Below are 16,414 nucleotides of genomic sequence, written 5' to 3'. Positions count from 1 at the left end.
TCCCCTCCACCATCAGAAAACAGCAGCCTCCCCCTCCCCCTCCTCACCACCTTTTACTGGCACCATTGAGTCTGTTTTATCCTATGGCCTCACCTCCTGGTTCAGCAGCTACACACTGTGCTGCTGTGTGTCGACTATTTACACTTTACTGAAAGCACTTTAACACACTGAGCTCAGGCTGATGTTCCACCGATACGTCTCATGTTTTTATGTTATCTGTTCTTATTATGTTCTTATTCTAATGTACAAAGTGGACAAGGAACGACAAAAAGAGAAATCTTGAATCTTGAATCTAATTCATTAGAGCAACAGGAGCAGCAGAGGACTCCATTTATAGAAGACATCTCATTAAAGGTGGAGTCAGTGTGATTTATATCAACAATAATGATAAAATGTACAGAAAAAAAAAACAGTCTACAAGTGGAAGTGTGTGGAGATGAAGCAGTGTGTTGTCTCAACCAGTCCAGCAGAGAGCAGCAGTGTGAAGGTTTGACTCCTGACAGTCGGTGGCAACAGAGAGGAGCTCATCAAAAACTGAGACATGAACTGAAGTTGTTTTTTAATTATTTTTTACTCAAAACAAACTAGCAGTGAATTTGTTTTTATCTTTGCCATGAGCTCTTTTGACTTTTAATGGAGTCTAAACTTTGGATGTTTAATCAGTGGAAGAAAATCATGATAATTCAAGTCCATAGAAACTGACTGATGTTATTGAAGTGAAGTGAATGGAAGTTGAAGGGTTAAAATCACAGCTGAGGGGCTCTGTGGATTTGTACTTTTGTGTTTCCGTCACAGCTGTTCAACAACAAGTGACAGTGTTACTTCACCACCAAGCTGAATGTGTTGTTGTGTTTCTGCATCATGGTGACATCCTTATTTTTCTGACAAGTTGAAGTGATAAATGACTATAAATAATTTTAACCAAATATCAATTACACATAAGAGGGCAGTAATTTATTTCTCACATTATTTTTGACGACTGTGACATTTTAATGAACCCATCAAACTCGTTCCATATCTGCCGACGTCTACACACAATACTCAGGCTATAGTGCATTTGAGTTTTTGCTTTTTCCCTCAAATAAGAGATAAGGAAAATCATCATTCAGAAAAAAGAGTGAGAATAAATCAAAGAAGAGTTGAAGTGATAAATGACCCCCCCCCCTCTATATACTGTAGAGCAAGGCCGTAACAATGGAGTCAACATTGGGGGGGACCAAATCTCTTTCTTTCTATATACACTGTATAGTATGTACCGTACTGTCCGAACTATAAGCCGCTACTTTTTTCCTCGCCCCGGTGTCCCAGCTCTCGTCTCTGCACCGCGACACAAACGCGCTCCGTAACCCGTAATCTTTTGTTTATGACGGTTAAGACTGCACAAACACACGCGCCGTAACATCGTAGCTATATGTTATGTAACGCCGGCTTCGTTGTAAACAAATGCACATGGAGGAGAGGAGCGTAAGCAGAACAGACTGTCACAGTTCCCTACTGTCTGTCTGTGGAAATATCTCATGTTACAACATGAAAACCTGACGCTTATATTCAAGTGCGGCCTATATGTATTTTCTTTTAAAATTTAGCTGGTGCGGCTGATACTCAGGTGCGCTCTATAGTCCGGAAAGTACGGTAAATTTGCTAACACATGGGATACTTTCTTATTTTTTAAATTGTATTTTTTAATAGCTATATATTGGGGGGTACATTTTGAGCATATCTGAATATTGGGGGGGATCATAGACTGTAAAAAGAATGGACGTAGCACCCGTGACGTCACCCATTGGTTTGGGGGAGTCTGTTTTGTGCCGCTACTACGGGGGTTTGAACCGCGCCATGTTGGATTCTACTTGCCATATTTGGAGCGGTGCGGCCGTTAGCCGGCCGAGAGCCCGCCCACTGGCCTCGTAGCAGTGGTCTCCGGACCTGTCACTCAACGTTTCCGCGCCCTAATTGGCCAGAACTTTAAACCTAATAATAGTGAAACGGTAGAGTTTAAAAAAAAAAAACAGAGTGTGTGCGGGGGTAGAAACTATCGGTTGAGACCAAAAAATTAAAATGTACCAGGCTGTAAATATGTTTTTTTAAGCTGTAAAATCGGCTATTTTAACATGGGGCTCAATTGGAGTTGCTCCCTTCTGGAGCCAGCCCCCAGCGACAGCCCAGGGGATTGCAGCTTTTTGAACGCGGAAGTGAGCTTCACTTCTCAGACCGACAACTGCCCCCTTGGGGGGGATGTGTCCCCCCCAATGTATATGGTAATTACAGCCTTGATATAGAGTGAGGAGAGCAGAGAGAGGAAGAAAATGTCTTCATTTGATAAATGAACCTGTATATTTTGAAAATTTGTTAACTAGGGCATCAATGTGGATATCAAGAGATTTAGTTGATTTTTCCTCTCTAGATTTTTAATGTTGAGATGGATATAAACGGTGTTACGTTGTTTCAATGTAATTTGTTTTATTGATGTTCAGTGATAATTTGTTGTATTTGAACCAAATCTCCACTTTTACCAGCTCCATGTTTGGGACAGGAGCAAGTTGGTGTCATCAGCAAACAGGACTTCACGTAGGATGTTGGACACGTTCACAAAATCATTTATATACAATATAAATAAAATACCTGTTTCCACTTTAATGTTGCTGCCATGAAATGATCATTTTCTGATCCACAGAGTTTGTCACGTTCATTTTTCTGAAAACCTCCCACTCAGAGGAAAACCACACAGCATCCTGTGTGAGCCAAGGGGGCTGATGGGAGCTTTGAGGAGCCGTTACAAACCACGTGGCCTCGTCTCAGCTCACAGCTCGTCCTTGTTTGTCCTCGGCTGCATCAGAGCTCCACTTCTCCCCAGGTTCACCAGAGGAAACACCACAGCACAAAATGCTTTTCCTCCCAGCTGCTGCTCTGTGCTGTCTGTGTTCAGGTGAGTGTTTCCACACAACCAGGAGCCAACACACTCAACCTGTCACTAACACTCACACACTCACCTTCATCTACCTGTCTGTGTCTCTACAGCGCTGGTTACCATGGCAGCAGAGGAGCTGCTGATTCAGGACCAGTTATCATTGACCAGGAGAGTTGGTGAATCTGTCTCATTCAGCTGTGGAGGAACTGACCAGTGTGACTTAGATTATTTATTCTGGTACCAGAAGAGAGAGACAGAAACATTCACAGTGATTCTCTACATTGACAGAGATGATGGCACCATAGACCGAGGTTACGGCCATCCTCAGGAAGGTGATTTCACAGCAGTTAGGAAAAAGAACGGCTGTGAGTTAAATATAAAGAAAGTTAAACCCTCTCATTCAGCCTCCTACTACTGCTCCTGTTGGAAGAGAGTTCCCCACAGTGAGAAAAGATCCGTGCCGCCTGTACAAAAACCTCCAGATGAACACAAGTCAAACAGTGGTAGTGACAGGAAGAGAGCAGTCGACCACAGACCACGTTCACATGTTTCACCTGCAGCTCAGACGCCTTTTCAAGACTTTTCTATGATATTGATTCATGTTTTCATCAGATATTTCAGCAGGTTTCCTGTTGTTCCCCACAGTGACGACAAAGAAGAAACACACAAGCTCAACGACAAAACAAGATGAAGACAAAACAAGAAAAACTACTAAAACAATAAGAGGTCTGGAGCTCTCCGGATGTTTGACCATAAACCAAAGTATTGGACAAAGTGAAATGTGACCTGATGGTGGCGCCAGATGAAGATTCAGAGGTTCAGCAAAGTGAGCAGCTTCATCCTGAGGGGAACATGAACGTCTGAACCAGTTTCAATGGGAATATTTGTTGAGATATTTGAGTGTGAACAAAAAGGAAAAACAACAAGAGACCATGTCATGTTGATATGAACATTAGAGAAACACATGATGGAGCTGAAACATGATCCTGGTTCATAATGTGTCGCCTCAGCTGACACATTCAGCAGCAGCAGGTTTTTGTATTAGTCTTTCTCACTGTGGGAGCTGACGAGTACTACTATATCTTTGGCTCTGGGACTAAACTGTATGTAACAAGTAAGAACCAACTTTTATTTTCCTTCAGTTGTTTTGTTGAAGAAGTTAAAAATGTGTTTGATGTCAGAAATTCAAAGAATTATTCATTTTAACAAAAATAAACAACTTTAGCAGAAATAGATGAATCTATTAAAATATTACACATATTGGATGATATTTTAAAAAATGAATAAAGTAGACTCAATTTAATGAATAGAAGGAAATATAATTATTCTGGATATACAATTAATGTTGATTTATATGTTTATAATTATGTTACCTTAACAGCACAGTTTATTTATAAAATGTTAAAATTGTTCATCTGATCAAAAATAAATATATTTTATACAACAGAGAATGTAACTAAATTTCACTGGTGTTTTAATTTAGGCTCAAAACAAAATATAGTAGTAAAATAAATGTTATACGAAATCAGTCAAAATTAATATAAAAGTATGTAAGTTGTATAAAGTATAAATATTTTACTCTGTTTTTTCTCTTTATATCTAATATGAAATGAAAATTAAAAAACATGAACATTTGGTTAATCTTGTATATTCTTGATCTGTCATTATTTAGATGATAATAAATATTTTGATCTGCTAGAATGAGACACTTGAAACAATGTATGAAAAAATCCATGAACACTTTATTGTTGTCAGAAAATATCAATTTAAACAGGCTGATGTTCATACAAATGTTTTAAATATAATTGCTATGATAAAAGCGGTAAATCAAACTGTTTATTTTTTAAAATTAACATTATTCTTGAAACTAAATAAATATACGTATATAATAATGTGATGATATATCATGAAGATGATTTAGATAATGTGAAGATAAAATCATTTTCCATCTGTCTTTCTTGATGTTGACTCCTCTGATGAAATAGTCCATGATACATGATGTGTAAATGCTACAATGCTGAATCATATGATTATGACGAATATGGCAAACATGAAATGTTTGGTTAGTTCTGTATATTCTTTATCTATCACAATTTAGATAATAATAGCCTAAATATTTTTGATCTGAATCACACACTGAAAACATACTCAATTCAAGAAAAAGACATGCACACTTTAATATTGAATTAATATGTTGTCAGAAAATATGATTTTAGGTTGATTTTAATATTAATGGAACATAATATCATTTCTATGATAATATGTTTCTTTGATACTGTGTAGTTGTTGTTGTTGTTATTTTTGTTATTTTTGTAGGCCTATGATTATAGGCTACCTAAAATTAAATTAATAAAATGTGAGAATAAAATATAAAAAAGACCATTTAAATAATGTAAAGATTTAAAAATATTTCTTCCATCTCTGCCTTGCTCAAAGTTGACTCCTCTGTGATGAAACAGTGAACACGTCCATGATACATGATGTGTAGATGCTGCAGCTCAGTAACTCTATGTACAGGTGAACCAGTGTGTGTGTGGACCTCTGTGCTGTATTGATGAGTAGTTGAGTGATCAGAGTCCATGTATTTTCCAGGATCAGACTGAAAGCAGTGCAGTGCTGGAAGCTGCTGTTGACTGTGTGAATGTGTGTCTGTGCTGCTTGTTGCTGCTGTCAAACTTCAAATGAGCAGGTGGTGAAGCCCGTGGTGAGCGTGTACCCAGCAGCAGCCAGAGCCCACCTGGAGGGGAAGAGCTCCCTGCTGTGTGTGGCCTCAGCCATGTCTCCTCCTCTGGTCCAGTTCTCCTGGAAAAGACACAAGGAGGACGGTGAGCCTTCCCCTGCTGATGGAGAGCAGCTGGAGCTCACAGAGTCGGGACGCTCCGCCGCCATCTTGCTGGTGGACCGGCCAGAGGACGCCACGTATAAATACCGCTGCTACGTGAAGCACGAGGGGGGCACGGTGGAGGCCCAAACACTACAAGGTGATGAAGGCTCGGTGACTGTGTTGAGCAGTGATTCAGCTTCATGTGGAGACGCTGTCACAGAGAGCAGAGCAGCAGAGCTCACACATTTCTCACTACAACTCCAAACATCCCACTCCTTTTCTGTTTCAGAGCTTCCAGCTCCAGCAGCTCCCTGTCCTCCAGAGAGAGAGTCAGCACGCCTGGCAGCTCTGCACCAAGCTGACTGTAAGATCACCTGCTGCCTCTCTGCAGGGACAGCTCCACTGCTCTGCTGCACTTAGGGCCCAATATCAGTCTGTTCACTTTCTGCTCATCACTGAGGGACTCAAACATACACTCCCTGATTGTGTTAGAGTGTCCAACAGCACAACAAAGCCCAGTCACAGAGCTTTCACTGCACCATCTGACTAACAACACCTGTTGGGGGCGCTGTACTCAATGTCTCCACTCATTCATATTTCTATACATGAAGAATGAATCTAATGAGTGTGTGAGGTCAAAGGTCACAGAAACAAAAACAAAAAATCAGTGTGAGTCCAACTCCAAACTGTGTGTTTTTCTCTCAGTGATGCTGCAGTGGTTTGAATTGTCAGCACCACTTGACAGCAGAAGGTGATGAAGGCTTGGTGACTGTGTTGAGCAGTGATTCAGCTTCATGTGGAGACTCTGTCACAGAGAGCAGAGCAGCAGAGCACTGACTGATTTCTTGTTGACTCCTTTTCTGTTGCAGTGCTTCTTCCCCTGGATCCTCTCCAGCCTCAGTGCAGGGTGAAGCTGCTCTGTCTGCTCTACACAGTGCTGATAGTGAAGAGTCTGCTGTACTGCTGTGGACTCTCTCTGCTGATGAGCCTCACAAACAAGGGACCGTCCACCAGCTGCACACGTGCTGACTGACTGTTTTCTGCTCCGCTTTACTCTCCATCACATCTCATCACTTCATCTCATTTATCTCTTTCATCACAGATTCAAGTCTAATGTGTCTCTTCGTTTTGAGATTATACTCTTGGCCTAAAAACGAACCCCTTGAAACCCACTGGCCCATGGGTCTCATTGCTTCTAATTCATGTTGAGCCCTGACACTTTAAGGGGTTAAACACATACAGTATATACATGCATTTTTACTTAGTTGCATTTATCGTTTTGTGTTATGATGTTGTATTTCATATTCTTTGCTTTTACTCATGACATGTTTAATACGTGAAATTTTGGCTGTTTGGTAGATATTTCATTGTTTATTATACTTTTTCCTCCATTTCTTTAATTCCAACATATTTTATTATTCAGATTCTTTCAGTTTTATTGTTTAATTTTAATATCATGTGATTTTGTTTTTTACTCTGTGTTTCAATAAATCATCAAGAAAAAAAACTGTATTGATATTGATCATTTTTCATTACATTACATATTTTCAATGCAGTGCTTCATTTTACAACTGATATGTGACACTTTTGAAACTGTACAATTTTTTGGATTTGTGTGTAGAGCCACTCAAAACAAATCCTTTTATCCTTATGCGTATTTTTACACTCAAGGAGTCGGTGTTGAAAATTCTCATGATCTCAGATCAAACACTTTAAATTTGGAGTACAATTTTCATTGAACATATAATTTTACTTATTGGCAAAATATGACAGGTAAAATATAAAAAGCAATTCAATTTTCTTTCATGAACAGATTAATGCACATTTAAGTGTAAATGCTTCATAATAGTAAATAATTTAATTACCTTAGGTGTCCAAGTCAAATAATTTAGTGACCTAATTATAAACACAATTATCAACAAGAATTATTAATGATTTTGATTCCTAAAAATATACAGGAGAATATCTAATGTACAGCTGATGTTGATTTATATACTGTATATGTAAAATATTGACTAGTGGGTGTGACATCACCTAAACTCTGAAAATGTTAATATTGAATTTAAGATAAGATTTTATATTAAAATCTTTTCAAATTGTTGGTTTAAATATTTCTATTGTTGCCCTTGTCTGTGAGTCTTTCCCAATTTAAAATAGTGCGTCCACCAACACCTCAGTCAAAATGTCTTCAGGTTGTAATTTGTCTCTTGTGAACTCTCTAAAGACTAAAAACACTGGATGAATTAGAGTCAGATAATAAAATGGGACTTATGATGATGATTAAACATCTTTAACAGATTTCTCAGTCAGTGCTGATGACACTGATGTTTACGCACACAAATAAAACAGCAGGTGAGTTACTTCACATTCAGGTAAAGTTGGAAATATTAATTTGAAAGTTTACTGATACTTCAAGTAAATACAAATATACATGTGATATTATCTACAAGTTGCTAAATGTTGTGTAACATTACAAAGATCCTTCCTGCAATGACTCTTTATCAGAGTGTGTGTTTGTAGCTGTCGTTGTGTTGTTGAGGTGAAAAGCCACAGCTCACGTTGTGGAGGCTGCAGAGCAGAAAGCCACACGGTTCGTCTGCTGCAGGAAAGGAAGTGTTGATTGGTTCTCAGAAGTTTTTCAGTCCGTCCTAATAACTAGTGAGAACAGATTCATATCTGCTGCTCTACACACTCATGAACACACTCATCTCTGTGGTTTGTCTATTAGTGACACTTGTTTCCACTGAGCCCTCCACCCACACAGAGTTCATCTGAGCTCACAGACCCACAAACACCACCCACCTGGAGCTCTGGTCCAGCTCATGTTGTCATGGGGATGTGGAGTTTTAGCAGCCGAAGGTCACGTTACATTTGACCCCTGCAACAAAGTGCTGCTACACAACTGGTGCAGGTTGTTTGTCAGGAGCCTCCAACAGGACACAGAGGAGAGTTTTCTGATGTGACGTCTCTACAAGTTGATCAAAGAAAACTCTCAATTTCTACATTTTGTTTAGTTGCTGAAGTAAATTTACATAATTGTATCATTTTCAACACATTTTAAATTAATTCTTAGGATTGAAACATGTCAGATGTAAACTTATAAATATCTGAATGAATTAATTTCATGATCTTTAAAGCAGAAGTAAGTGGTCCGGTCGTTTTCGCTAATGCTGCGTTCCAGGTAGGCTTTTGAAATCGTAAATTACAGCTTCAAGTCACAACTTACGACTTTGTAGCGCTCCAGGCAACCCACTCGTGTTTTTCCGACCTGTTTTACCGGTGAAAGTCACTATAACGGCCACTCGTAACTTCCGACCGGTGAACTCGTACCAGATCGAACTGGTATGACTTCACGTCGGAAAAATACGAGTTTCCTTGAACGCACCATAACAGTCCTCGTCCCTACGTCGCCACATTCACGGCGTTCCTTGGCTGCACACACAGCCCTGCATGCCGTTCTCTCTCCTCATTGGATAAAAACTGTAGGATACGATAAATGTTTTCTCCTCGGCTCAGAGCAGAGCAGAGGGACTGACAGACCCGTGTTTCGGTCCAAACACTCTATGTAAGTGATTGCTGTCGGAAGATATAACTATTTAAGACTTATATTAACACAAATATATCACTTACTTCTGCTTTAAAACATCATTAAATGTTGTTGTATTGTCTGTATAATGTTACACTTTCAGTTTCCTGTAAACAATGTGTGTTCATTTCAAGTAAATAATGTTATTTATTTAACTTGTATATTTAAAATGGCTCATAAATAATTTCATATTAATGGTTTTGAAATTTGCTGTTTTATTTGTGTGTGTAAACAACAGTGTCATCAGCGTAGAGTTGTACATCCACACTGTAAAAGTTGATAAAGATGCTTAATGCTTAAAGAGACAATATGTGACATTTACCCCCATCTAGCGGTGCGGTTGCATGTCGGCACGTATTCTTGCTGTTGCGTTTACGTAAACTCGGGCAGAAGTCAGAAAAACAACACACGCTGCATGTATCAGGATAAACAAGCCTCTATGTAAACAAACGGTCCGCCAGCACGAGGCAAAACAATACAGGCGTGACAACATGTTGTAATGGCGATGTCGTATTGTTTACCTGACCCACGTTTTACCGGCTTTCTCTCGTCGAGTAAAATAACATCCAGACGGTTTGCCGACGGCGTCACTCACGGCGTCACTCAGGTGTCTGACTGCACCTGAAGGCAACACCAGTGCCTCCGTCCTTCCTCACACTAGCTACACGGTGGTGACAGTTTTAACAGGCGCTGTCTGGAAAACTTTCAGCTCTGAAGCTCCGGCGGCCCGAGTTTGTGGTTACTTACAGCCACGGTGACACTGAACGTAAAACATGGCGATTCAACATGGCAGAGAAGGCTCGGTGAACCCCCCCCTGTATGTTTGTAACGACTTGTAACATCTCATTCTAAGGTACGAGAAAGCGCTCGTTTGTATGCGGGCGCGATTCCACTTCAGTGAAATACTTATTTATGAAAGCGATATTTGATTTTTGTCAATAAAAAGCCAATAAAGTCCCATACTGTCCCTTTAAGTTTAATCATAAAAAAACACACAATTCTGATTATTTTTTAGCAGATCCTCTCCCATGGAGTACAGTCAGTTTTACAACATCAAACATGAAATAAATCAGACTCCATTGGTTGTTAAATCTCCTCCACTGCTTCCCTGTGTGCTCCCACACAGCCTGTTAGGATAAACTCTGTACATGAGTTGACTGATTGTGTTGAGTGACATGAATCAAAACACAACAACAACAACACACCTCTGTGCAGTTAACACTTAAATGCTGTGTGGAATTAGCTTCTGCTGAATATTGACATTATTACTTTGAGACCTTCAAATTCTGTATGAATGACCCATTTTCTCAGGCACAAAATACAAAAGAAACCTGCTGCATTTGAACGCATCGCAGGTTTGTGTTGGTTCATGTTCTGTCACATGTGAGTGTCGCCTCATGACTCTTAAAGAACTGGGTTCATGGTTCAGTAAAACTAACACAGACACAATTTCTGTGTTTTTATTTCAAACAGGTGGAAAAATGCTGTTTACTTTGTTTTTAACACAACAGTAACACAATGCTGGATGTGTGTGACTGGACCTCCATCTTTGAATGAGCTGCAAGTGTCAATAAACCTGATTATTATAACTGAGTCTGTTTACAATTATTTTATATTAAAACTGAATTTGATTCAATAAAAACAAAGTTGTTAATCAAAAGCAAAAACTCCCATTTATTGATATATTGAGAATTTTACAGCGAATGAATTTGGCAACAGCCACACTCTGCAGAAAATATTAAAAAGAAACATAAGAAAGTAAAACAAACAATAAACAAAAGGATATTTACCAGAAAAACTATAATTCAATAAAGTTGATATAGAAGTGTAATATTGAATATTGATATATAGCTAAGTCACAATTAAACGTGGAGTCAAGTAAGTGGTCCGGTCGTTTTCGCTAATGCTGCGTTCCAGGCAGGCTTTTGAAATCGTAAATTACAGCTTCAAGTCACAACTTACGACTTTGTAGCGTTCCAGGCAACCCACTCGTGTTTTTCCGACCTGTTTTACCGGTGAAAGTCACTATAACGGCCACTCGTAACTTCCGACCGGTGAAGTCATACCAGATCGAACTGGTACCACTTCACGGTCGGAAAAATACGAGTTTCCTTGAACGCACCATAACAGTCCTCGTCGCTACGTCACCACATTCACGGTGTCCCTTGGCTGCACACACAGCCCTGCATGCCGTTCTCTCTCCTCATTGGATAAAAACTGTAGGATACGATAAATGTTTTCTCCTCGGCTCAGAGCAGAGCAGAGGGACTGAGAGACCCGTGTTTCAGTCCAAACACTCTATGTAAGTGATTGCTGTCGGAAGATATAACTATTTAAGACTTAGGCCTATATTAACACAAATATATCACTTACTTCTGCTTTAAGTTTAACAAATGGAAATATGTGTGTTTGACATGTATTATGTCTGTAGCTGCAGATCAGTGATAGGCTCTCTGAACTTGATCTCATAACGCCTGTATCTACTTAAAGCAGAAGTAAGTGATATATTTGTGTTAATATAAGTCTTAAATAGTTATATCTTCCGACAGCAATCACTTACATAGAGTGTTTGGACTGAAACACGGGTCTGTCAGTCACTCTGCTCTGCTCTGAGCCGAGGAGAAAACATTTATCGTATCCTACAGTTTTTATCCAATGAGGAGAGAGAACGGCATGCAGGGCTGTGTGTGCAGCCAAGGAACGCCGTGAATGTGGCGACGTAGGGACGAGGACTGTTATGGTGCGTTCAAGGAAACTCGTATTTTTCCGACCGTGAAGTGGTACCAGTTCGATCTGGTACGACTTCACCGGTCGGAAGTTACGAGTGGCCGTTATAGTGACTTTCACCGGTAAAACAGGTCGGAAAAACACGAGTGGGTTGCCTGGAACGCTACAAAGTCGTAAGTTGTGACTTGAAGCTGTAATTTATGATTTCAAAAGCCTGCCTGGAACGCAGCATTAGCGAAAACGACCGGATCGCTTACTTCTGCTTTAAGCATGAATATAAAAAATAAAAACATGTTGGATGTAATAATTTTCTAACGTGTGAATAAAGAGACTGTCAGGAGCACATTAGACTTGAATCTGTGATGAAAGAGATAAATGAGATGAAGTGATGAGATGTGATGGAGAGTAAAGTGGAGCAGAAAACAGTCAGTCAGCACGTGTGCAGCTGGTGGACGGTCCCTTGTTTGTGAGGCTCATCAGCAGAGAGAGTCCACAGCAGTACAGCAGACTCTTCACTATCAGCACTGTGTAGAGCAGACAGAGCAGCTTCACCCTGCACTGAGGCTGGAGAGGATCCAGGGGAAGAAGCACTGCAACAGAAAAGGAGTCAACAAGAAATCAGTCAGTGCTCTGCTGCTCTGCTCTCTGTGACAGAGTCTCCACATGAAGCTGAATCACTGCTCAACACAGTCACCAAGCCTTCATCACCTTCTGCTGTCAAGTGGTGCTGACAATTCAAACCACTGCAGCATCACTGAGAGAAAAACACACAGTTTGAAGTTGGACTCACTGAGTTTTTTGTTTCTGTGACCTTTGACCTCACACACTGATTAGATTCATTCTTCATGTATAGAAATATGAATGAGTGGAGACATTGAGTACAGCGCCCCCAACAGGTGTTGTTAGTCAGATGGTGCAGTGAAAGCTCTGTGACTGGGCTTTGTTGTGCTGTTGGACACTCTAACACAATCAGGGAGTGTATGTTTGAGTCCCTCAGTGATGAGCAGAAAGTGAACAGACTGATATTGGGCCCTAAGTGCAGCAGAGCAGTGGAGCTGTCCCTGCAGAGAGGCAGCAGGTGATCTTACAGTCAGCTTGGTGCAGAGCTGCCAGGCGTGCTGACTCTCTCTCTGGAGGACAGGGAGCTGCTGGAGCTGGAAGCTCTGAAACAGAAAAGGAGTGGGATGTTTGGAGTTGTAGTGAGAAATGTGTGAGCTCTGCTGCTCTGCTCTCTGTGACAGCGTCTCCACATGAAGCTGAATCACTGCTCAACACAGTCACCGAGCCTTCATCACCTTGTAGTGTTTGGGCCTCCACCGTGCCCCCCTCGTGCTTCACGTAGCAGCGGTATTTATACGTGGCGTCCTCTGGCCGGTCCACCAGCAAGATGGCGGCGGAGCGTCCCGACTCTGTGAGCTCCAGCTGCTCTCCATCAGCAGGGGAAGGCTCACCGTCCTCCTTGTGTCTTTTCCAGGAGAACTGGACCAGAGGAGGAGACATGGCTGAGGCCACACACAGCAGGGAGCTCTTCCCCTCCAGGTGGGCTCTGGCTGCTGCTGGGTACACGCTCACCACGGGCTTCACCACCTGCTCATCTGAAGTTTGACAGCAGCAACAAGCAGCACAGACACACATTCACACAGTCAACAGCAGCTTCCAGCACTGCACTGCTTTCAGTCTGATCCTGGAAAATACATGGACTCTGATCACTCAACTACTCATCAATACAGCACAGAGGTCCACACACACACTGGTTCACCTGTACATAGAGTTACTGAGCTGCAGCATCTACACATCATGTATCATGGACGTGTTCACTGTTTCATCACAGAGGAGTCAACTTCAAGAAAGGCAGAGATGGAAAAAAGATTTTTAAATCTTTATATTATTTGAATTGTCACATTTTATCATTCATTTGATTTAGTTTTAGGTATATTTATTTTTTAAAACAAACTGTAAGATACACACTATAAAAGAAACATATTATCATAGAAATTAGTAGGAATATTCCATTAATCTGAAAATTCAACCAGTTAAAATCGTTATTTTGTGCGTGTGCATGTATTTTTTCTTATGTTTACAATGTTTTCAATGTGTAATTCAAACAGATCAAAAATATTTATTATTATTATTATTCATTATAATGAATTTACAGAACATACCAAACATTAATGTTTGCTATTTTTATTTGGTAGTTATAAGCTATAATACTCGTGAAAATCATGTCATTCAAATATTTAAACCTTAACAAATTTAGATCAATTATACATTAAAAAGAAACAGAAAGAAACATCTACATAAGTATTTATAATGACTAATTTTACATGATTCAATTTGACCACGGCATTTTTATTTTACATGAAAAAAACAGTCAAATTTTGTTATATTCTCTGTTACATAAAATGCGTTCATATTGACGAGGTGAATAGTTTTGAGATTTTTCAGATCAACTGTGCTGTTAATTAAGGAGACATAATTATAAAAGTTTAGATCAGCGTACATTATATAGGCTGCACAGAATAATTAAAAAGTATTCTATGAATTGCACTTTACCTTCTTTCTTAAATTTTAAATATCACCCAATATGTGTAATTATAACATGTAATATTTTTTAACAAATTCCTCTATTTCTTCTCAAGTTTTAATTTTTTTATTTTTTAGAAAAAAATATTTCTTTGAAAATTCTGACCTCAAACACATTTTCAACTTCTTCAATAAAACAACTGAAGGAAAAAAGAAGTTTGTTCTTACCTGTTACAAACAGTTTAGTCCCAGAGCCAAAGGGGTAGTAGACCCCAGCTCCCACAGTGAGAAAGACTAATACAAAAACCTGCTGCTGCTGAATGTGTCAGCTGAGGCGACACATTATGAACCAGGATCATGTTTCAGCTCCATCATGTGTTTCTCTAATGTTCATATCAACATGACATGGTCTCTTGTTGTTTTTCCTTTTTGTTCACACTCAAATATCTCAACAAATATTCCCATTGAAACTGGTTCAGACGTTCATGTTCCCCTCAGGATGAAGCTGCTCACTTTGCTGAACCTCTGAATCTTCATCTGGCGCCACCATCAGGTCACATTTCACTTTGTCCAATACTTTGGTTTCTGGTCAAACATCCGGAGAGCTCCAGACCTCTTATTGTTTTAGTAGTTTTTCTTGTTTTGTCTTCATCTTGTTTTGTCGTTGAGCTTGTGTGTTTCTTCTTTGTCGTCACTGTGGGGAACAACAGGAAACCTGCTGAAATATCTGATGAAAACATGAATCAATATCATAGAAAAGTCTTGAAAAGGCGTCTGAGCTGCAGGTGAAACATGTGAACGTGGTCTGTGGTCGACTGCTCTCTTCCTGTCACTACCACTGTTTGACTTGTGTTCATCTGGAGGTTTTTGTACAGGCGGCACGGATCTTTTCTCACTGTGGGGATCACGAATATAACAGGAGCAGTAGTAGGAGGCTGAATGAGAGAGTTTAACTTTCTTTATATTTAACTCACAGCCGTTCTTTTTCCTAACTGCTGTGAAATCATTTTTCTGAGAAGTGTCGTAATCTGACTTCACGTCGCCATCATTTCTATTGATACGAAGAATCACTCTGAATGTTTCCATCTCTCTCTTCTGGTACCAGTATACATAATCTAAGTCACACTGGTCAGTTCCTCCACAGCTGAATGAGACAGTTTCATCAACTCTCCTGGTCAATGATAACTGGTCCTGAATCAGCACCTCTGCTGCCATGGTAACCAGCGCTGTAGAGACACAGACAGGTAGATGAAGGTGAGTGTGTGAGTGTTAGTGACAGGTTGAGTGTGTTGGCTCCTGGTTGTGTGGAAACACTCACCTGAACACAGACAGCACAGAGCAGCAGCTGGGAGGAAAAGCATTTTGTGCTGTGGTGTTTCCTCTGGTGAACCTGGGGAGAAGTGGAGCTCTGATGCAGCCGAGGACAAACAAGGACGAGCTGTGAGCTGAGACGAGGCCACGTGGTTTGTAACGGCTCCTCAAAGCTCCCATCAGCCCCCTTGGCTCACACAGGATGTTGTGTGGTTTTCCTCTGAGTGGGAGGTTTTTACACGGAGAAAGAAATGACATTTTCTTCCTCATTCTAGATCACATTTATCACTTCAACTCCTCAACTTTTATTTATTCTCACTCTTTTTTCTGAATGATGATTTTTCCCAGACTTCTTCTCAGACCAGTTTCTCTGAGTGAAAAGTTTCTTGCTCTGGATTTTAAATGTGAAAGCAGATAAAAGAAAAAAAAAGTGTGTCACCATGATGCAGAAACACAACAACACATTCAGCTTGGTGGTGAAGTAACACTGTCACTTGTTGTTGAACAGTTGTGACGGAAACACAAAAGTACAAAT

The 16,414-nt window shown here is 40.1% G+C and overlaps 1 protein-coding gene across 1 annotated transcript; it reads right to left on the bottom strand.

Moving 5' to 3' along the window:
• Positions 1 to 12,919: 12,919 nt before the first annotated feature.
• Positions 12,920 to 15,436, bottom strand: LOC146960657 (immunoglobulin lambda-like polypeptide 5). Its single transcript, XM_085772191.1, is given in 5 exon segments — positions 12,920 to 13,208; positions 13,341 to 13,640; positions 14,797 to 14,880; positions 14,883 to 14,906; positions 14,909 to 15,436. Coding segments are annotated over 5 exon segments (558 nt in total). The 5' UTR covers positions 14,928 to 15,436; the 3' UTR covers positions 12,920 to 13,077.
• Between the last annotated feature and the right edge of the window lie 978 nt (positions 15,437 to 16,414).

This window comes from Trachurus japonicus, unplaced genomic scaffold (genome assembly GCF_045865225.1).
Source record: "Trachurus japonicus isolate A0001 unplaced genomic scaffold, Traja_1.0 AP030145.1".
Classification (NCBI taxonomy): Eukaryota; Metazoa; Chordata; class Actinopteri; order Carangiformes; family Carangidae; genus Trachurus; species Trachurus japonicus.
The sequence above is the reverse complement of the archived record's forward strand: the minus strand, read 5'-3'. Positions and strand labels throughout refer to the sequence as shown.